We start from the raw sequence: 16091 nt of genomic DNA on the forward strand, positions 1-16091 counted from the left end.
AATTAATTTCAGCCGAGGCTTGATACGGATGACTTAACGTGACTTCTTACGAAATTAAGAGACACGATGACTCATACGAGTTTTGGTTCCGAGGAGAAGAGTATAATAGCGGTTGTTGCATAGTTACAGTGGAATAATGGCAAGAAATGATGCAGCACGATGCATTGAACTAAACGTGTAACAGGTATGTGAAGGCGGTTTTTCCGCGAGCATGGAGGGGAGGTGCACAGTCAAGGCAAAAGTAGGGTAAATGTATCCACGTAGGCACACGACTCTCCTTTGAAGATCAATCAGAGCGAGCTAAGCATTTTGCAAACAGAATTCTTCGGATTCAAGCGATTCAGGAAGAATCTATGAATGATACTACGCGACAACAATATTTGAATTATTCAACAACTCCAGTGTACCGACACACCTACCACGCTAGCGTACATCTAAATTGGATCTATATCGACGCTATCTTTAGAAATATCTGTGTTCTTACATAGTTTTATTCACTTACACTACATGTATAAGATATTTCTGGTTTTGATAGTTTTAGTACATAGTAGTTATAATAATTATGATAATTTAGTAAAATATACTTCTATTTTTAAATAACTTAATAAAAAAGATAAAGATACTATTATGTTCCGCTATATTCGTTTACCTAAATGTCACGAAAGGTTAGCCCTGCAACTGTTTGAAGCATCTCCATTAAAAACAAACTCCTCCATATTTACTACTTGATTCGTTGATCGGCCATACTTCGATCAAAAGTATCTACATAAAATCCAACAAATAATAATTCGCAAAAAGGAGAAACTTCTCTGATCATTTTCATACTCTGTATCACTAAGGAACAGGCTTATTAAACTCTAGAATATTCGAGCGGAAAAGGAAGAGAAAAAACGCAGACCGGGTAAGGTCAAACTGGAGCAGGATAACGCTGTTTATCTGGTCATCTGTTTGAGAGCAAGGAGGCTGGAAGACGAAAACGCACGATGAACCGTGTCCGGTGCGTTTAAGGTCAATGCACGGGGAACTCGAAGCAACCGAAGAACGCATTTGTATGGCGCACACGGTAAATGCAAGGTATATGGCGAACGTTAGGGATCCACGACATTCCCGTGGCTGTCATGCTTGTCAATCGTCGCGAAACGTTCCACCGAGCTGACTGGTGAACGCTTGCAATTTATACATATATCATACACTCGAAACACAAGCGGTAACAAAACGAAACTCTGATGGTACTCACCGAGAATCGCCTGGAGGGTTTGCTCGTCCCCGTCCCCGATGACATCCATACCTCCGTTGATAATCGGACCCCTGAGATCTTCCGGGCCCGATCAACGGGCCCCATTTTGTCTCCAGGCTAGAATGTCACTCGACGCGACGTCCCACATAGTACGCAACGTTTAATGTAACTCTCTTCCGTTTTTCTCTCTATCTCTCTTTCTCTTTCTGCCTCCTTCTCTGTCGCCTTTCTATCTGTTATTATCAGTCTCGCGGTTGCACTGTCTATCTCTTTTTAATCGTATGTTTCCCTCGAAATTTCACCAAATAAGATAAGTTCACTCCTTCCGTGTGGTCACTCCGTGTTTCCTCGCACCTTCGAACGCAGCGACACGATCTACGAGCGATCGACGTCGAGAATCGACACGGTGAACGACAATGAAAGCATCGCAAAGGAAAAAAAGATTACTCCAATACAGTATCCGAAAGAAGTCACTATTTGAACCAACTTTTGTATATCGTCTTTTTGCTCTTCCTTTTCTTTTTTTCTTTTGATTCTTTTGAATTCAACGAAACGATTTCTCCGTACGTTGTTCTACTGCTGACTCGTACACCCAGGAGCCGTGTCGAATCCCGAGGCGCGGACTAAACTTCAGTTCCGTGGCCGATACCACACGCACACAATACGTAATACATGCAAACGCGCCCCGTGCATGTCGCGCCGAGAACGAGCTGGTCACGTGATACGCGTCAGTCTTCGAACTGCAAGGTTTGAAAGAACCGCGCATCGTCGCTCGCTCGTGAAAATGTCCTTTGATTTTGTAGTTAATGGTTGTTGATTCGAGTTTTCGTTGTGGAGTGGTCGATGTTACTTAAGGTGTCATTGTGTGGTGTATTCGTTGAAACGTTGTAATAATTTATATGGTGATTTTAAGGCGTAAACAGACGTAAATGAAGCTGAATATCGATGAAGCGAATTGTACGACTCAAGATGGCGGCACCGAACTTGACGGCGTTTCGCGCGGCAAGACGAAATCAGTGAATTTGACATCGGAGTGGTTGTTTTGAAAATTGCGAGTACATTTCCTGCAGATTGAAGGGATTCCTTGTCATCAGTTGTACGTGTTTGGAGATATGTAAGTTATTAATATATTTTTCATTTGTAAGTTTGAAAAGAATGCAATGTAGTTCTCGTGATTATTTATTTTTGTCACTTGTTAATGATAGTATATGTGAGTACGTATAATGGGATTTCTAGAATACAGAATAAATTCTGATTGGCTATAAAAATAGAATTTTATTCTTAATAAATAATGATCAATGTTATTTCTCAAATTAACAGTTATGTAGAACGATCGTAACACATATGTTGTATATATAATATATACATACATTACATTTCTTATAATCTATAGAATATTAAACAGATGATATGTGAGGAACGTTGGTATCATTTTTCGTAATATATACACTATAGATTGAATTAATTTCATGGTACATATAATGCAAACGTTTTATAACATTTTCTACGGAAATTTATATTTTAATGTATTAATCAAAATGGCGGAGTACGAGTTGAATCCACAAATTGAATTTAACGGACTTTATTTTTGGAAATAAATATACAAATAATTTGATAAAATATGGGAATTTGAATAACATAGAAAATAACTTAATAAAATTCTATTATAAAATCATGATAATTACAAATAATAATTTGTCGCAAACAAAATTCAACATACATGGCCGCGATAGTACTCCACTTTACCAAAAAATTACACGTAAACATTGCATGGGTACTATAAACATTTATTACGTCACATAAGTACAGTTGAACACCAAAGGGTTTCTAAATTATTGTTATTGTTATCGTTACGTTATTAATACGTTTACATTAAAGTTTGCCCAAGGCTTTATATGTATACTCATAAATAATTTACTCTCAATTTGCTTACACAAATACATAGTCTCTTAAATATATTTTGCTCTCTGTACAACATATGTACAAGTATATATATGTATATATATTAGTATATATGTATACATATCACAATCTTTCGCTCAAAAATACACGTTCACACTTGTTCACTTACAAAAAAGAAGAATTCTGAGGCATTATATCGACAATTCGAATAGTTGATATTACAACATATTCGATCAACAGACTGAATATCTTAAAACAACATTTGAACTCGCTACGGCATAGCCATACAGACAATTGTCAAAATTGCATACAATTGTAACAGTCTGAAATCGAACCGCACAACTTAGTGGAATATAGTAGTTGAAAATTGAAATTTTTACGGTGAGAATTAATAATAAAAAAGAACGAATCAAAGATTCCATTACAACGATCGATAATCATAGATCTTACAGAGTCTGCAATATATCTCGTAACGGTATGCGATAGTAATGAATATTAACTTTGATACAACGTCGAAATCGAGTTATATGCAATATTTCTATGCAGAGAGACATTTCTGTTCAAACTATTGCCATTCTTGTTAATAAGTTCTTTTCAAAATTTCCCTAGAAGCTCGTAACCACACTTATTGTCACCTATAGACTAATACAATATTCAACCGAGCAAACCGATTATTATCAAGAAAAAAAAAAGCAATGGCTCCTTTAGTCACTAATTCATAACATTGTATTGGAATTTCATTAAATATTAATTTATACTTCAAGCAGTAAACAGAATAAATAATTATAGTTTTGTACATAATACTTAGGGACAATGTTATACAACAACTATAACCTTGTTTTACTATATGAGGAATCGATAGTTTGCTTTTCGAGGTTCGGATCAACAAATCCATCCTACAATTTGCTATCTCTTTTTCTCCTTCCTTTTTTCAAGTAAAACTACGTTTCTTACGATCTTATAACATCATGGATTTTCTTTTGGATCAGAGAAACATATTATCTCTAGTTAGATTTATAACTTATATAATAAACATATTGTACTACCTGCATTCAGTCTTTATTGATAAATTAATTAAAAGTCATGGAAATCAGCGTGTAAGTTTTACCGTTAAATTAACTAGGAACTACAAATAGGATAAAAATATTTTAATCGACGTGGGTCCCAATTTTATAATAATTTGCTTTTCTGTATATATGGTTTCATTTTGAAATAATCATTAACAGCTTTTAGCATTCATTTCTTTAACTGTAGTATTAGACAGCAACATCAATTTTGTAACAGTTTGCTGCATTGGAAAGCTAACAAAGAACTGCTTGTAGAAAGTATAGGATTCTGAGAATATTATAGATGCAAGTATTTGTAACTGACAAATCTAATTTGTAACACATAGAGAATGCATAAAAATCTGAATCGATACTCAGATAAACCCTGATCTCGTGAGTTAAATTGAAATTTTTTTTTTTCATTAGTCAAACAGTTTTAATTCCGTTTAAGAACATCGTACTCTTTAGAACATGAGTCAATAAACCGTTTATCTTTGTCTTGAGCTTTGTGACTGATATTAATTGTCAACGATTCGTCATGGCAGTATAGAAATGGCAGCTTATTTAGTGAGACTAAACTCATCTTGAATAGCTGAAAGTCAGATAAGACATCCGCTGGTCTAAAGTTGAGATTCTTTCCATAGAATTTCCTCCGTGGTATAGATATTCACACCTGGACGAAGTAATATGTTGCAGACAATATCTCATAGTCGTTTCATAAATCTTTTCATAGTAATTCCCAAATGAATTTTTTCTTCTAGTGAACTGTTATCAATTCCCACAATCGCCTTGTTTATGGTTTCAATCCCCTGAACTCGACGCTTTACCACCATCAAGCGTTTGTTCGTACAGACAAAGTGCACGATGAACAAATTCGTACTGTTCTGCCGTCTGAACCATACCGCCTCTGTCATATCTAAAAAAAAGATGTAATTTTTAAATATTCAAATCTAACAACATATAATTTAACTCGCAATTAAATTGCCGAATTTCAGTTTAATTAAAAGAAAATATCTTGTACCTCATTTGACATAAAATACCCAACACGTCAACATTTCCATCTCTTAATAGCTGTATCATTCCCGTGGCTAAAGCTATGAAACAACCAGTTCGTCCAATTCCTGCACTGCAATGAACAATAACCGGACCTGGTAAAGAATTTATTTCTGCAGCTAAACTAACAAGGGTATCCGCAGCTTGAGGAACGGCATGGTCTGGCCATGAATCATACCTATAATTGTTTGTTAGTATTACATTAAGAGCTTTAATAGAACCACTCGAAATAACCAAAACATAGCAAATTTAATCTAATTACCAATAATGCTGCACGTGTCTTCTGTCTCCTTCGTATCGAAGTTCTAAATCTCTGATTATGTAGCCTTCTCTCGTATCGATAGAGTTAACGATGATGGTAAACGGTCCACTTTGTATGCGATTATTTTTGTCTAGCGGAAAGTATGCTTCGCATTTTGTTTTCGCGGCCTCGTATAGCTTCGTCATCATAACTATCGCGGGTACTTTTTCTGCCCAGACCATTCTCCAGAAATCACCCACAGTGTGAGGTAATGGTCCCTGCGTTGCAATATAGCGAACATCTTCTCCATCATAACCCTGTTAAATTAAAATCGATAAACTTAAATTGAAATTTTGTATATTTAAATAACTTCAATTTTTGTGTATTCTATTTTGTCTTCAACGTGCGTACCCGAATATAATTGGCGTTAATATAACTAGAAAGAGGATCATCAGCAGAACCCGGTAAAATCACCCTCGACTGTGGGTTTGGTAATACGGAACAATATCTATTCTTCACCCCAGATCCACAAATATCTAATTTCTCAGGCAAGTTGAGAGGAACCTCCCAAAACTCTTTGTGCAACGATGCTGGATCACTGATTGCTTTTTTAAGTTGAGCTCTTGATAGAACGTTTCCGGCACTTAATAAAAATTCCTCCGCGGTACATTCGCGGGTAGGCGTGACAATGTGTGGTGGACTTTCCGGAGGAGGTGCCAATTCTATAGTCAAACTTGCGCTTGATCCACGTCGTTCCAATAATCCTTTAGCTTTTATACATATTGGTTCCGGTCTGCGTTCTGGTATCGCCACCGACATTACCTAAGGATAGAGGAATTCGTCAATATTGTAGCTATTACTTGACGACTATCTACATTATTCTAAATAATGGAACTTACCTCTGGTAAACCAGTAGCTTGTGTGACTGATTGGACAGTCTGAACAGATTGAATGGATGGTTTTGCCGCAGGTTGATGAACCCATTCAATCGATCCTTTTGCAGGCTTGATAGGCTTTTCTGGGTGACCTACAGCACCTTCCTCTACCAAACCTCTCCTGTCACCATCCTCTGTATCTTTTTCACGCGACATTTGTTTCCGCAGCCATAACAAAACCTGAAAGAGATATGAAATTAGACATAAATATCTTGCCCAACCTTATGCAATGGGTGATGTAGAATTAAAATCTTACCAGGAATGTAAAGAGAATAGCGCCACCGATGGCGCAAAATGCTACGTACAGAGGCAATTGCCAGTCTGGCCATGATAAATTTGCAGTGGAGCGTACCTCCTGACCTGTACGGGTACTAAGTTGAGCTGATTGTAAATCCATTCCAGCATCATCCAGTCCTGTTATGGACTGTGGTATTCTATATATCAAAAATTGATATCTTAAACTGATATCAAATTTATTGCTATGTAAGTTAATAATATTTATTAATATATAGTTAATAATAGGCAGAAAGTTTTTTGATTATGTACCTATGATGAGACCTAGCAGACATTCCCTCTGTAGATGGCAATAAAGGAATAGGCAGCACAGTATCTGCGTGCCACCTTTGTCCAGTAATTAAGTAAAATTTCTCCAAGGGATCTGATCTGTCATCGTTGCTAGAGATGTCGTAATAATTTGCATCATTTACATAATGGTTAGTTAGAGGAGTACTCGTACTTCCTGCAACAAAAGTTTTAATTCATTGGATTCAAATTGTTTTCAAAAATCCGTTATCATAATATATTATATTGCTAGTTTACGTTGTATCATACTATGGAGATAGTTAAGATCGATGATTAATATCGATATATTAAGATTAGTTCAATTAATTTCTACAAAAAATCTTATCTATATCTCTATCACTATCTATACAAAGAATGTTATTAGATATGAAATATCCTTTAATGTCATAATATAACGACACTTTTAACACACTCACAGTAATTGACATTCGTTTATCTCGAGACAACCAATATCATTAAGATATACAAAATATAAATATAAGGTATTTGCGCGACGTGACACGTGGAAGAGGACACGCGTTATGTCAAAACCTCAACAAAAAAAGAGCAACACGTTTTACGTTCTCTTTTATTAACGCAATATCAAACATCTCTCCATGATTTCGTACGATCTGTCATTTAACAACAACATGTTCCACTCAACGATAATTTGAATTTCTTTGAGTCTCATAAAGAAATTCTCGGAAGCAATTCCTTCCGATTTCCATGCGGTTACGCAGGAAGTAAACATCGCGTCAATTTTATGAACGGAACACCAAGGAAACTGAAGTGGGGAAGGGTAACAAACGCGAGCAGATGGAGTATACACCAATGAGAGAACTGCATGTGACAAGTGGATGAATAGACGTCGTTCCAGTCACTGACACAACTGTACACCGTGTGTATACACCCACTTCCCATTTACACACAAATACGAAAGCGAAGAACACGAATAAACTACATCCTGTTTTCTCGACCGTGTGTATAGAGAGAACTAACGTATACGTATCAATGTATGTATATGATGTTCACACAAATGAAAAAAAAAAAAGTAAATATTCAAAAATATAAAAAAAAATTCGATCGGTACCTCTCGTTAGAAATAAACACACGTAGAATACGAAGACTGTACGATTAAGAATAACGTGCGAGCCGCGATTTGAAAGTAGCGGTTGCGTGGACATGTAAACAGCCATGTTGATATCGTTAACGGAAAGCAGTCTGTCTCGTCTGCGCAAGCTTCTCGTTCGAACTGTCGAAGACATCGTTCGTGTACCCTGACCTGGGCTTCGGTTTACTTCGGCCTTGCACTCGGTTATGTACGGGAGTATATATCAGCCAATCAGCGGCAAGACACACGCAAATGACAGCCAATCGCGTGCTCGATTTACTACCAACGCCAGGAATTTGGCGGGAGGGACTCAAGGTGAATGAAAGCGAAGCACGTGCAACTAATGATAGTAAAGTGCATTCGGAATCAAGTTTTACGTTTGCCCATTGAGACCGGAGCGAGAAGCGTTTCTGTGTTCCGTCTCAGCCATTGCACGACTACACGATGTTTCGATTCGTTCGATTTCGACGTCGCGCTCTCACGCGGTCGGTGTCATATTCTCTTCCGGTAATACCGTTCTTTTTTTTCGCGTTAAGAAGGAGACCTCTTTCAACGATTACGCGAGTACACCGTGATTCATAAGTAACGGCACACTCTGAAATATTGGAGTACATACAAGTTTTAAGCTTTTGAAGTTTCTACGATCTCTTATATTATGTAATGTATAAGATTTCGATCTATTATGTTGAAAATATTTGACTTCTTTCAATATCTTATATAAGTTTCCAAGATTTTTACGATTTCCAAGATGTTTCAAGATTTGTCGAAACTTTGCATATTCAAGATTTATTGCAACTTTAAAGATTGGAGATTTATCGATACTTTTGAGAATTCTAAATCACTCTGGAAGTGACTCGAACTTGCACAGTGTCAAAAAACTTTGAATCGCTTCGAAGTTGAGATTCAAATATCTGTCACTATTTATAAATGTCCAGATACTTTGACCGACGACTCAGAAATTAAACAACTTAAAGGCAAACAGTTTTTCAACCAAACAAGATTGTTCTACGAACATCGCAATTTTATCATTGCATATTGGTTTCTAAAAATGAACTTTATTCGTTGTAATATACTATTACGTATAGCTCGGCAAGAAGAAAATTATTGCAAACCTTTTCACTTTTAATTTCGTAATTTGGTTACACAATTACAAAGATAAACAAGTGTCTGATTACTTTTGAGCGCCAGTATACATTATATCTACAGAGAGTTTGTCGCGATGAACAAAGGGGATTATACTATTTATATTACTTCTATCGTTAAGGGAATTCAGTTTATGAATAAATCAAAGCAAGAAGAACACGCGTATCTCCCTAAGAGCGTTTATGGGTCATGGATACCCGTCACGGTGGTTAACATTAAAAGAAATATTTTTCTGATGCGCTGACGCATCTTGGGGATGAATCATTCCACACACGTATACTCTATGAAATTAAAGTTTGTCACGAAGAAACGGAAGAATAAAAAAAAAAAAAGAAAAAGAAAAAGATGAAAAATTCGATCATCTTGTTACGTATTACCGTGTATAAAAACTCTGTCGAAACACTGCCTCATGTTTGCGTCGATATTATACTTTTCCATCCGTTTGAAAACCGTTAGACGACCGTGATTTTTCTACGATTTTTTCTTCACACAAGCAATATCGATCGATTGACGTATAACAAGCGATGAAGCAATTTTCCTTTATCTCGTGACAGACACATGATGCAAAACAGCGTAGATCTTGCTCCAAATTAAAAAGCAATAGTCCGTTAATATTGGCTCGATTTTATCAATTGTTCATCGGTTAAGACAACATTGAATCGAGCGAACGTCTACGCGCGTGTCTTACGCGTTTCTCAAGAATATCTCAGTGAATCAGAAAACCGGATGTCGCCCATTCATCCCTGCCATACGGCCGACATCCAATATTCGTTCTGTCGAATTGGTTCTTCTGCTTCTATTTATTCTTCTATCTTCCAAATTTCCACAAACAAAATTCTACTATCGTAATTTATAATTTCGACGTCTGAGATTGTCTTATTTCTCTAAAACTATCTTATCCTCTGAAATATCTGTCTTCTTTCTTTCAATCATTCCTCGTCGATATGTATTTTTCTTTCTAACGAATGTTTCAACGTTCAAGTTTTTAACCTTCTTCCCTTTAAGTTGAGTCAATGTTGAGTAGCAGCATACTGCAATAATTACTCATATAACACAGTATCGGTACTGTATTCCGCGAAGCTGATGTTCAACGAACTGCGGTTTGTCTGAAGCTGCCTACCGATCCCTGTCACTCAACGATACTTATCAACTGTCATTGTTGTAACACCGGTACAGGCTGAAAAAAATCAATAAACCACCGTAGCAGAACCTAATCTTCGAAACTACCCCGTCTTTATCCGACGGATTCGTAAATTAATTGATTCGAGATCGATGTCATGGACGAGCGAGGCCAATTCTGTTATCGGTAAATACCCGTACGTCCTTTGGCATGATTGATCGTACAAAGTAATTCTTAACAGAAATCATCCGTGTTTTCCGTATTTTTCACCTTCAAGAAAATATATCTGAAATGCTTATCGGTTGACTACGTTTACTCGTTAACACTGAGTATGTTAATTACACGAACGATTTTACCACTAATCGACTGACCGATCGTACGACGGTAATTGTTAAAAAAAAAAAATTCAGGTATTCTGTACTTTCCAATTTTCAAAAAATATTTCGGATACACGTTGCTTGCTCACATTTACCCGACAGCACTGAATACTTCGATTACAAAACGATCCGCCTTCTAATAAACACTTTTTCCGCTAACATTCGATAATATTCTTACAACTGACTCAACGATAAGATAAATAGGCGAACTGTTAAAAAGGTTCGCTGTTTGCTTATGAATCACTCGTCGAATTTAATGTGTATCTCGATGTGTATTTCAATTAGGTTGAGAAATCGCGATGTGAAGTCGAGGTCATAAGTATAAAGAGAAACTGATGTAAATCCGCAATGAATGAAAAGAAAATTGATGGAACACAGATCGAAGCACTGAGTGGGAAAATTATTGGCAGAGACGAAGTTTTGCGAGTGTACGGGAGCGTGGAACCGTACGGATCGTAGGGCGGTCGTAGCACCGACTAAATTAGAGGCTCCATTCACCCTTCGGAGAGAGCTTGCGAGCTTTCGCAGGGCGCACGCAGCCAGACACGCACTTGCGTAAAATTGCGTGTCGTCGATTGGAACGAGAAACGCGTGGGCAGTATCGAGACGTCTCTCAAGGGGTTTTTTTCTTTTTTGTCCAGTACTTCGCCGAGGGAAATGCAAACATACGAGGGAGAAAAATTTAGGGATTCGCCGGAATAAAATCCTCGTTGCCTAAATGTCTCTCGACTATTTATGACTGTTTATCATTTCGCAAATTCTTGCAATTTTAGAAAAAGATGAATTCTGACTATATATGTAAAAGATTATTTACACGACATGCGCCACATTTGTAAATTTAACGAAAGAAAATGGGGATTGATTTCCAAAACGATTTTTCGACAGAATAATTGAGGAACATTCGATATAGAACATAAGAGCTTAAGCGAAAAGTGAATTACAATTTTATATTCATATGGAGAATTATTTGTAGTATAGCGCAGTTAAAAAAATGTTATCGCGAATGTTGAAATTAATTTTTCAAGAACAACACGGAAGGATATTCTGGAGAATAACATCGTGTATATAAATTACGATTGTAAATTACGTAACAAGATGCATTGACGTTTCCCTTTGTTAAAAAAGAAACTTGGAATCACCCTATTAATTACCGTAGGGCGACGGGGCACGATAAATTGTCAGTCAAAGGATTTTATCATCCTTGCCATCCTCGAACTCGATGAAAAGTCGTTTAACATTTAGTACAAAACCTTGGTTATTCATCGTGAGTCATTGGCCGCGGTGCTCGTGACGACCGTTGATAAAGCGCATTTGCAAATCGTCGAACGGTCTATCGATTACCTCTATAGCGTTAAAAATATGTAACATTCTTTATCAATTTATTTTATCTTATTTAGAAATTTTACAAAGGGAATTTTAAGTTTCTAGTTATACAACTTCTATAATTTTACTTTTATCTTTATATTCATCGCTGGAAAATATTGAATTAATCGCGTGTTGCCAACCAATTAAGGGCAAATTTCTAACTTCTAATTTTATAAATTTTACAGCTTTACTTTTATACTTGAATGCTCATTAGGTGGGAATACCTAATCTGGTCGCGATTAAGCTGTTTGAAAATTCGAAATTTTATCCAACGAGAGAAGAACGACAGAAACGGGTGGAGATATAACGAGCGTGGAAAGAAAATCTGCGAAAATTGCGAAAGTTTTACGGGGATTATTTTCGAAAGCGTGGGTGGGAAAGAAAATCATGGGGACAGTTTCTAAGAGCAATAAACATAACCAATCTAAGCAGTACCTTGACATTTCCTTTTTGAGACGTTTTGCTTGGTCAGTCGGGGCTTCCTTCGTCCAGAAAAGCGGCTGTCACATCGTGTTAGAAAGCAAAAGAAGAGAGGACAATCCTACGGCAATTTTCTCGATGCTTATTCGCCAAGCACGTGCGACGTGCAACTCCGCGACTTCCGTTTGTTATCTCTGACTTCCTTCTTTTTTTCTTCCTTGCACGCCTGCAATCGTACGAAAATCACGCACATATTGAATATCTAATGTTAGAACGAATATTTGAAAACATAATCGAATATTTAATATTAATTAACATAAATATCTAAATCCTCTGAGGAGCCAAACCGGTGAAATCCACGTTTCATTCGTTTCCAAATTTCATCGCATAAGTACATAATTAATATATTCATTGCCCGCTAAAGAAATGATTTACTTCAATTGGTTTATTCGTCTTAAGAAGGCGAAATAAATAACGATAAAATCTACGGTAAAAAACAGCAATGTTTGTATCGTCGTGTTCTGTAACTGAATCGAATTCAACACAGATAAGACATTGATTAAAAAAATGTATGAGATAATAGTGACAGAATGTTCGGCTAGAGAATTCCTCTTGAAATATTAATAGTTAATGGTGATCGCGTGATTGCATTTTTAACAAAAGATGATACGAGCCGCCACCGCGCCGTTAAAGTAAATTAGACTATACCGAATCGATTTCCCGGCGGTAGGTTGTCTCATGGTAGAATGACTCATAGGAAATCTACGTGACCGTACTTCTGAATCGTCTAATTAAAACGTTGCTTAGCCTCGCACGCGAATGTAAATTTCAATAATTTCATTTTAATTTCCTAATTATCCTCAAGCAGATTACGATCCTATGCAAATAGGAAAAAATTTACGATCAAACATCCGTTTATATTTCCTTGGATCGTTTTATCGTTCATCTGTAACGACCGATCTTTAAGGAATAAATGGATCGCTGAAAAGCCACGCCGAGCAACCCCATAAATGATAAAGCATAGAAAAATCACAATTACAGAGATTATTTTTAGCAAAATTGATCTCAAAACTCGTAATTACTTATACTATCTGCTACGAACGAGTAATTAATATTCATCGAAGAAAACAATGAATTTATTTCCAAAGAATTGATTTATGTGTCTATAAATCCTATCGCGTAAAGGTAGAGTTAGTTAATTTGCACGATTTAATGGAAATCAACGTACTCACCACCTCGGATCGAATCGAAATCCGTGGGTAACGCCCGCTCACCTTTAAGTACACATAAAACACTGGTCGGTTAGTTTCTTGGTCAACATCGCGTTCCCCATTCGGTGTCCCCTATCACCGAGCGCGATCCTTGAAAAATTCATTGTCCCACGTCTGTCACGTTTCAAGCGGAACAAACGGCAAACACCACCGCGACGGTCCATTCAGAGATCAACAGCGGAGGATCGTCGGCGTCGATTCACCCCTCGGCGTGTTGCGGCTGTTACAAGTAGTTGACCATCAGCCGCGCGCGTGTACTCCGCGTGAGATCTATCTTTGATAAAACGGTGCTTTCGCGGCTTTTTCTCGATTTGTCGTGTCGTGTCGTCTTATCAGTCTTTGTCCCCTTTCGAACGTTTGAACAAGAGATAGACGTCAGTCAAGATTGAATCAACGCGTAAAGGTCTACTATGTAGCAGCAGTCTACCAACGTTCGCCGTCCGAGTTTGGATCGACGAACAACGTATCAATCAGATCTTATGACGAGATGGAAGTCGCGCGACGCCGACCACTTGCATCGGACGCATCTGAATGGCGTCTGAACGGGTTGCAAAATGACGGCCAACTGCATTCACCTCTTTCGGTGGCCGTGGAGGGTGGCGAGGTGGAGTGCAGACGCGCGCATTCGTGACACGGATACGAGGCGACCCACCTTCCCCTCTTTTACAGTGCACAACCACCAGCCAACCCCGCTTCATCCCCCGAACGAACCAGCCACCACGATCGACAGGGTGCTGCGGCTACCGATGGTGTCGCTCTTTCTTCTTCCTCTCTCACGAACTACCCCTCCTGGTTACTACCTGCATACTTTTCCATTGCCTCCACCCCGTTTTCGAGGTTGCCACGCATCGTTCGTCTTTATGAGAGAGGACGGGACCATGGCTCGCCTGTGTGCGCCGCTCCGTGTCTTCGTGTGTCTTTTCTTTCAGCTTCGACGGTAAGCAGTTTCACGCTATATTATTTTCGGATAGTTCAGGGACGGTTTAATCTCGCGTGGAGATTCATCGGTCCGGTCGGCGTTTTGCTCGACCTATTTTACGGCCGTTAGGGTAATTCGGTTTTCGAAGGCGTTCGACGAATCGCTGGATGGAAAGGCAAGGGCGGATCGATCGAACTTTTAAAATAAATCCTTGTTAAACCCTTGTAATAGAAAGTCACGCCTCCGGTTCGTAGTATTTTACGGTCAAAACGCAAAGGAAGTTGCTTCTATTTGAAGAACTGGCGGGAAAGTCCATTTTTCTTGATTCTTATGTTGTTTTTTTTTTTTTTTTTTTCATTTTTATTTCACTGGACGGACGAGAAGAAGTATTTCCATTTGATGGATTGGAAAATATAAATCTTTCGGAAATAATCGACGTATCGATACTGTGTTTCGTAAGAAACAAGTAACACTAATTTAATCATAGTGTCAGCTGCTTGTTAGCGTTTCATAAAATGTTAGACACACTCAGCCGCGTATTCAATTGATTTTAAAATCAAATACGAAGATAGCGTCGATGTGGAATTGGTCGATAACATGCTGGATTTTAATGTCGCTCCTCTATAGAAGATAGAAAATGTGCATGTTCATTTATAATGAATTTCCGGCCTGGCTGTAAAATTGGAGTACTGAGTTACGTAAAGAACATGAATTTCGATAGCGTGTCAACGTGTCTCGCTTGATGTAATATTAAGTGAATAACTAACAGTAAGTATGTTAAATAGAAACATGATACTACCTATTCGAAAAATAAGGGATGAAATTAACAGTGATACTATGGGGTTAGTCATCGGTGATAAGAATTCACGGAGCCAGTAACGAAAAAATTACCCTTCTTCGTGGCTACTCAATTTTTCACCGGTGCATCTTACCCCTAAAAGACAAGGTGCGCAACGTTGTCTCTTCGCCACAATTTACGTTCCCATCATACATTTTTGCACGCGAGAAAACACGAGGTGTCTCTTTCGACTCTCATTTTCGCTTTCCTGCCTTACTTCGAACGAGCACGAGTCCTTTTAACGATGCATTATACTAATGCGAAAGGAAGAGCAAAAGATGAAAGAAGAAAAAGAAAAAAAGAGAGAGGAGAAGAGAAGATACTCAGCGAATACATATAAAATGGAAAGAGAACAAAAAGCAACTTAGTGTTTTACGTATCAAACTTTTTGCAGCTTAAATATCGATTACCATCAGCTACTATCGGTCGTTCTCCAACCCCTTTTATTCACGTAGAAGAGAAAGTATAAAAAGTAACTTCGATCTAAATACTCTACACGAAATTTCTTGTATCACATGATCGATTACAAGCCTCTACCGTCTATCCACTGTG

General features: G+C 37.7%; 2 protein-coding genes across 11 annotated transcripts in view; both read right to left on the reverse strand.

The window, feature by feature from the left end:
* LOC139995848 (myelin regulatory factor) overlaps nt 1-1902 on the reverse strand; it is a 68259-nt gene extending 66357 nt beyond the window's left edge. For 4 of the 6 annotated variants that reach the window (XR_011802081.1, XM_072019717.1, XM_072019714.1 and 1 more), the window contains exon 1: nt 1238-1902. Coding sequence is in view for 5 of the 6 variants with exons in the window: in XM_072019717.1 (XP_071875818.1) it covers nt 1238-1286 (49 nt within the window). In the remaining variant the exon portion in view is untranslated. The remainder of the gene's footprint in view (nt 1-1237) is intronic. The other 2 variants (XM_072019715.1, XM_072019716.1) reach the window with 1 other exon arrangement.
* Nucleotides 1903-3003: 1101 nt separating this feature from the next.
* LOC139995418 (tyrosine-protein phosphatase non-receptor type 5) lies at nt 3004-14078 on the reverse strand. Of its 5 annotated transcripts, XM_072018864.1 has the most exons (9): nt 13744-14078; nt 12527-12737; nt 6961-7153; nt 6671-6869; nt 6379-6594; nt 5891-6301; nt 5501-5796; nt 5207-5416; nt 3004-5101 (listed from the first exon to the last, which is right to left on the reverse strand). In XM_072018864.1, exons 3-9 carry the CDS (start codon nt 6981-6983, stop codon nt 4987-4989), a joined length of 1470 nt encoding a protein of 489 aa, XP_071874965.1. In that variant the 5' UTR covers nt 6984-7153; nt 12527-12737; nt 13744-14078; the 3' UTR covers nt 3004-4986. The 5 variants fall into 5 exon arrangements, with proteins under 5 accessions (XP_071874965.1, XP_071874964.1, XP_071874962.1 ...); XM_072018863.1 differs by lacking the exons at nt 12527-12737; nt 13744-14078 and adding an exon at nt 9607-11172; XM_072018861.1 differs by lacking the exons at nt 12527-12737; nt 13744-14078 and adding an exon at nt 8066-8239 and having other exon boundaries at nt 6671-6848.
* Nucleotides 14079-16091: the final 2013 nt, after the last annotated feature.

The sequence above is a fragment of the Bombus fervidus genome, chromosome 16 (genome assembly GCF_041682495.2).
Source record: "Bombus fervidus isolate BK054 chromosome 16, iyBomFerv1, whole genome shotgun sequence".
Classification (NCBI taxonomy): Eukaryota; Metazoa; Arthropoda; class Insecta; order Hymenoptera; family Apidae; genus Bombus; species Bombus fervidus.

What these genes read in the sequence shown, in the direction of transcription:
- LOC139995418 (XM_072018860.1), bottom strand. Translation starts at nt 8,171, where the DNA reads ATGGCTGTTTACATGTCCACGCAACCGCTACTTTCAAATCGCGGCTCG. An exon ending in TTAACGCCAATTATATTCGG is followed by an intron (nt 5,797 to 5,890) that starts GTACGCACGTTG and finishes TTAATTTAACAG; the next exon opens with GGTTATGATGGAGAAGATGT. An exon ending in AGACACGTGCAGCATTATTG is followed by an intron (nt 5,417 to 5,500) that starts GTAATTAGATTA and finishes AAACAATTATAG; the next exon opens with GTATGATTCATGGCCAGACC.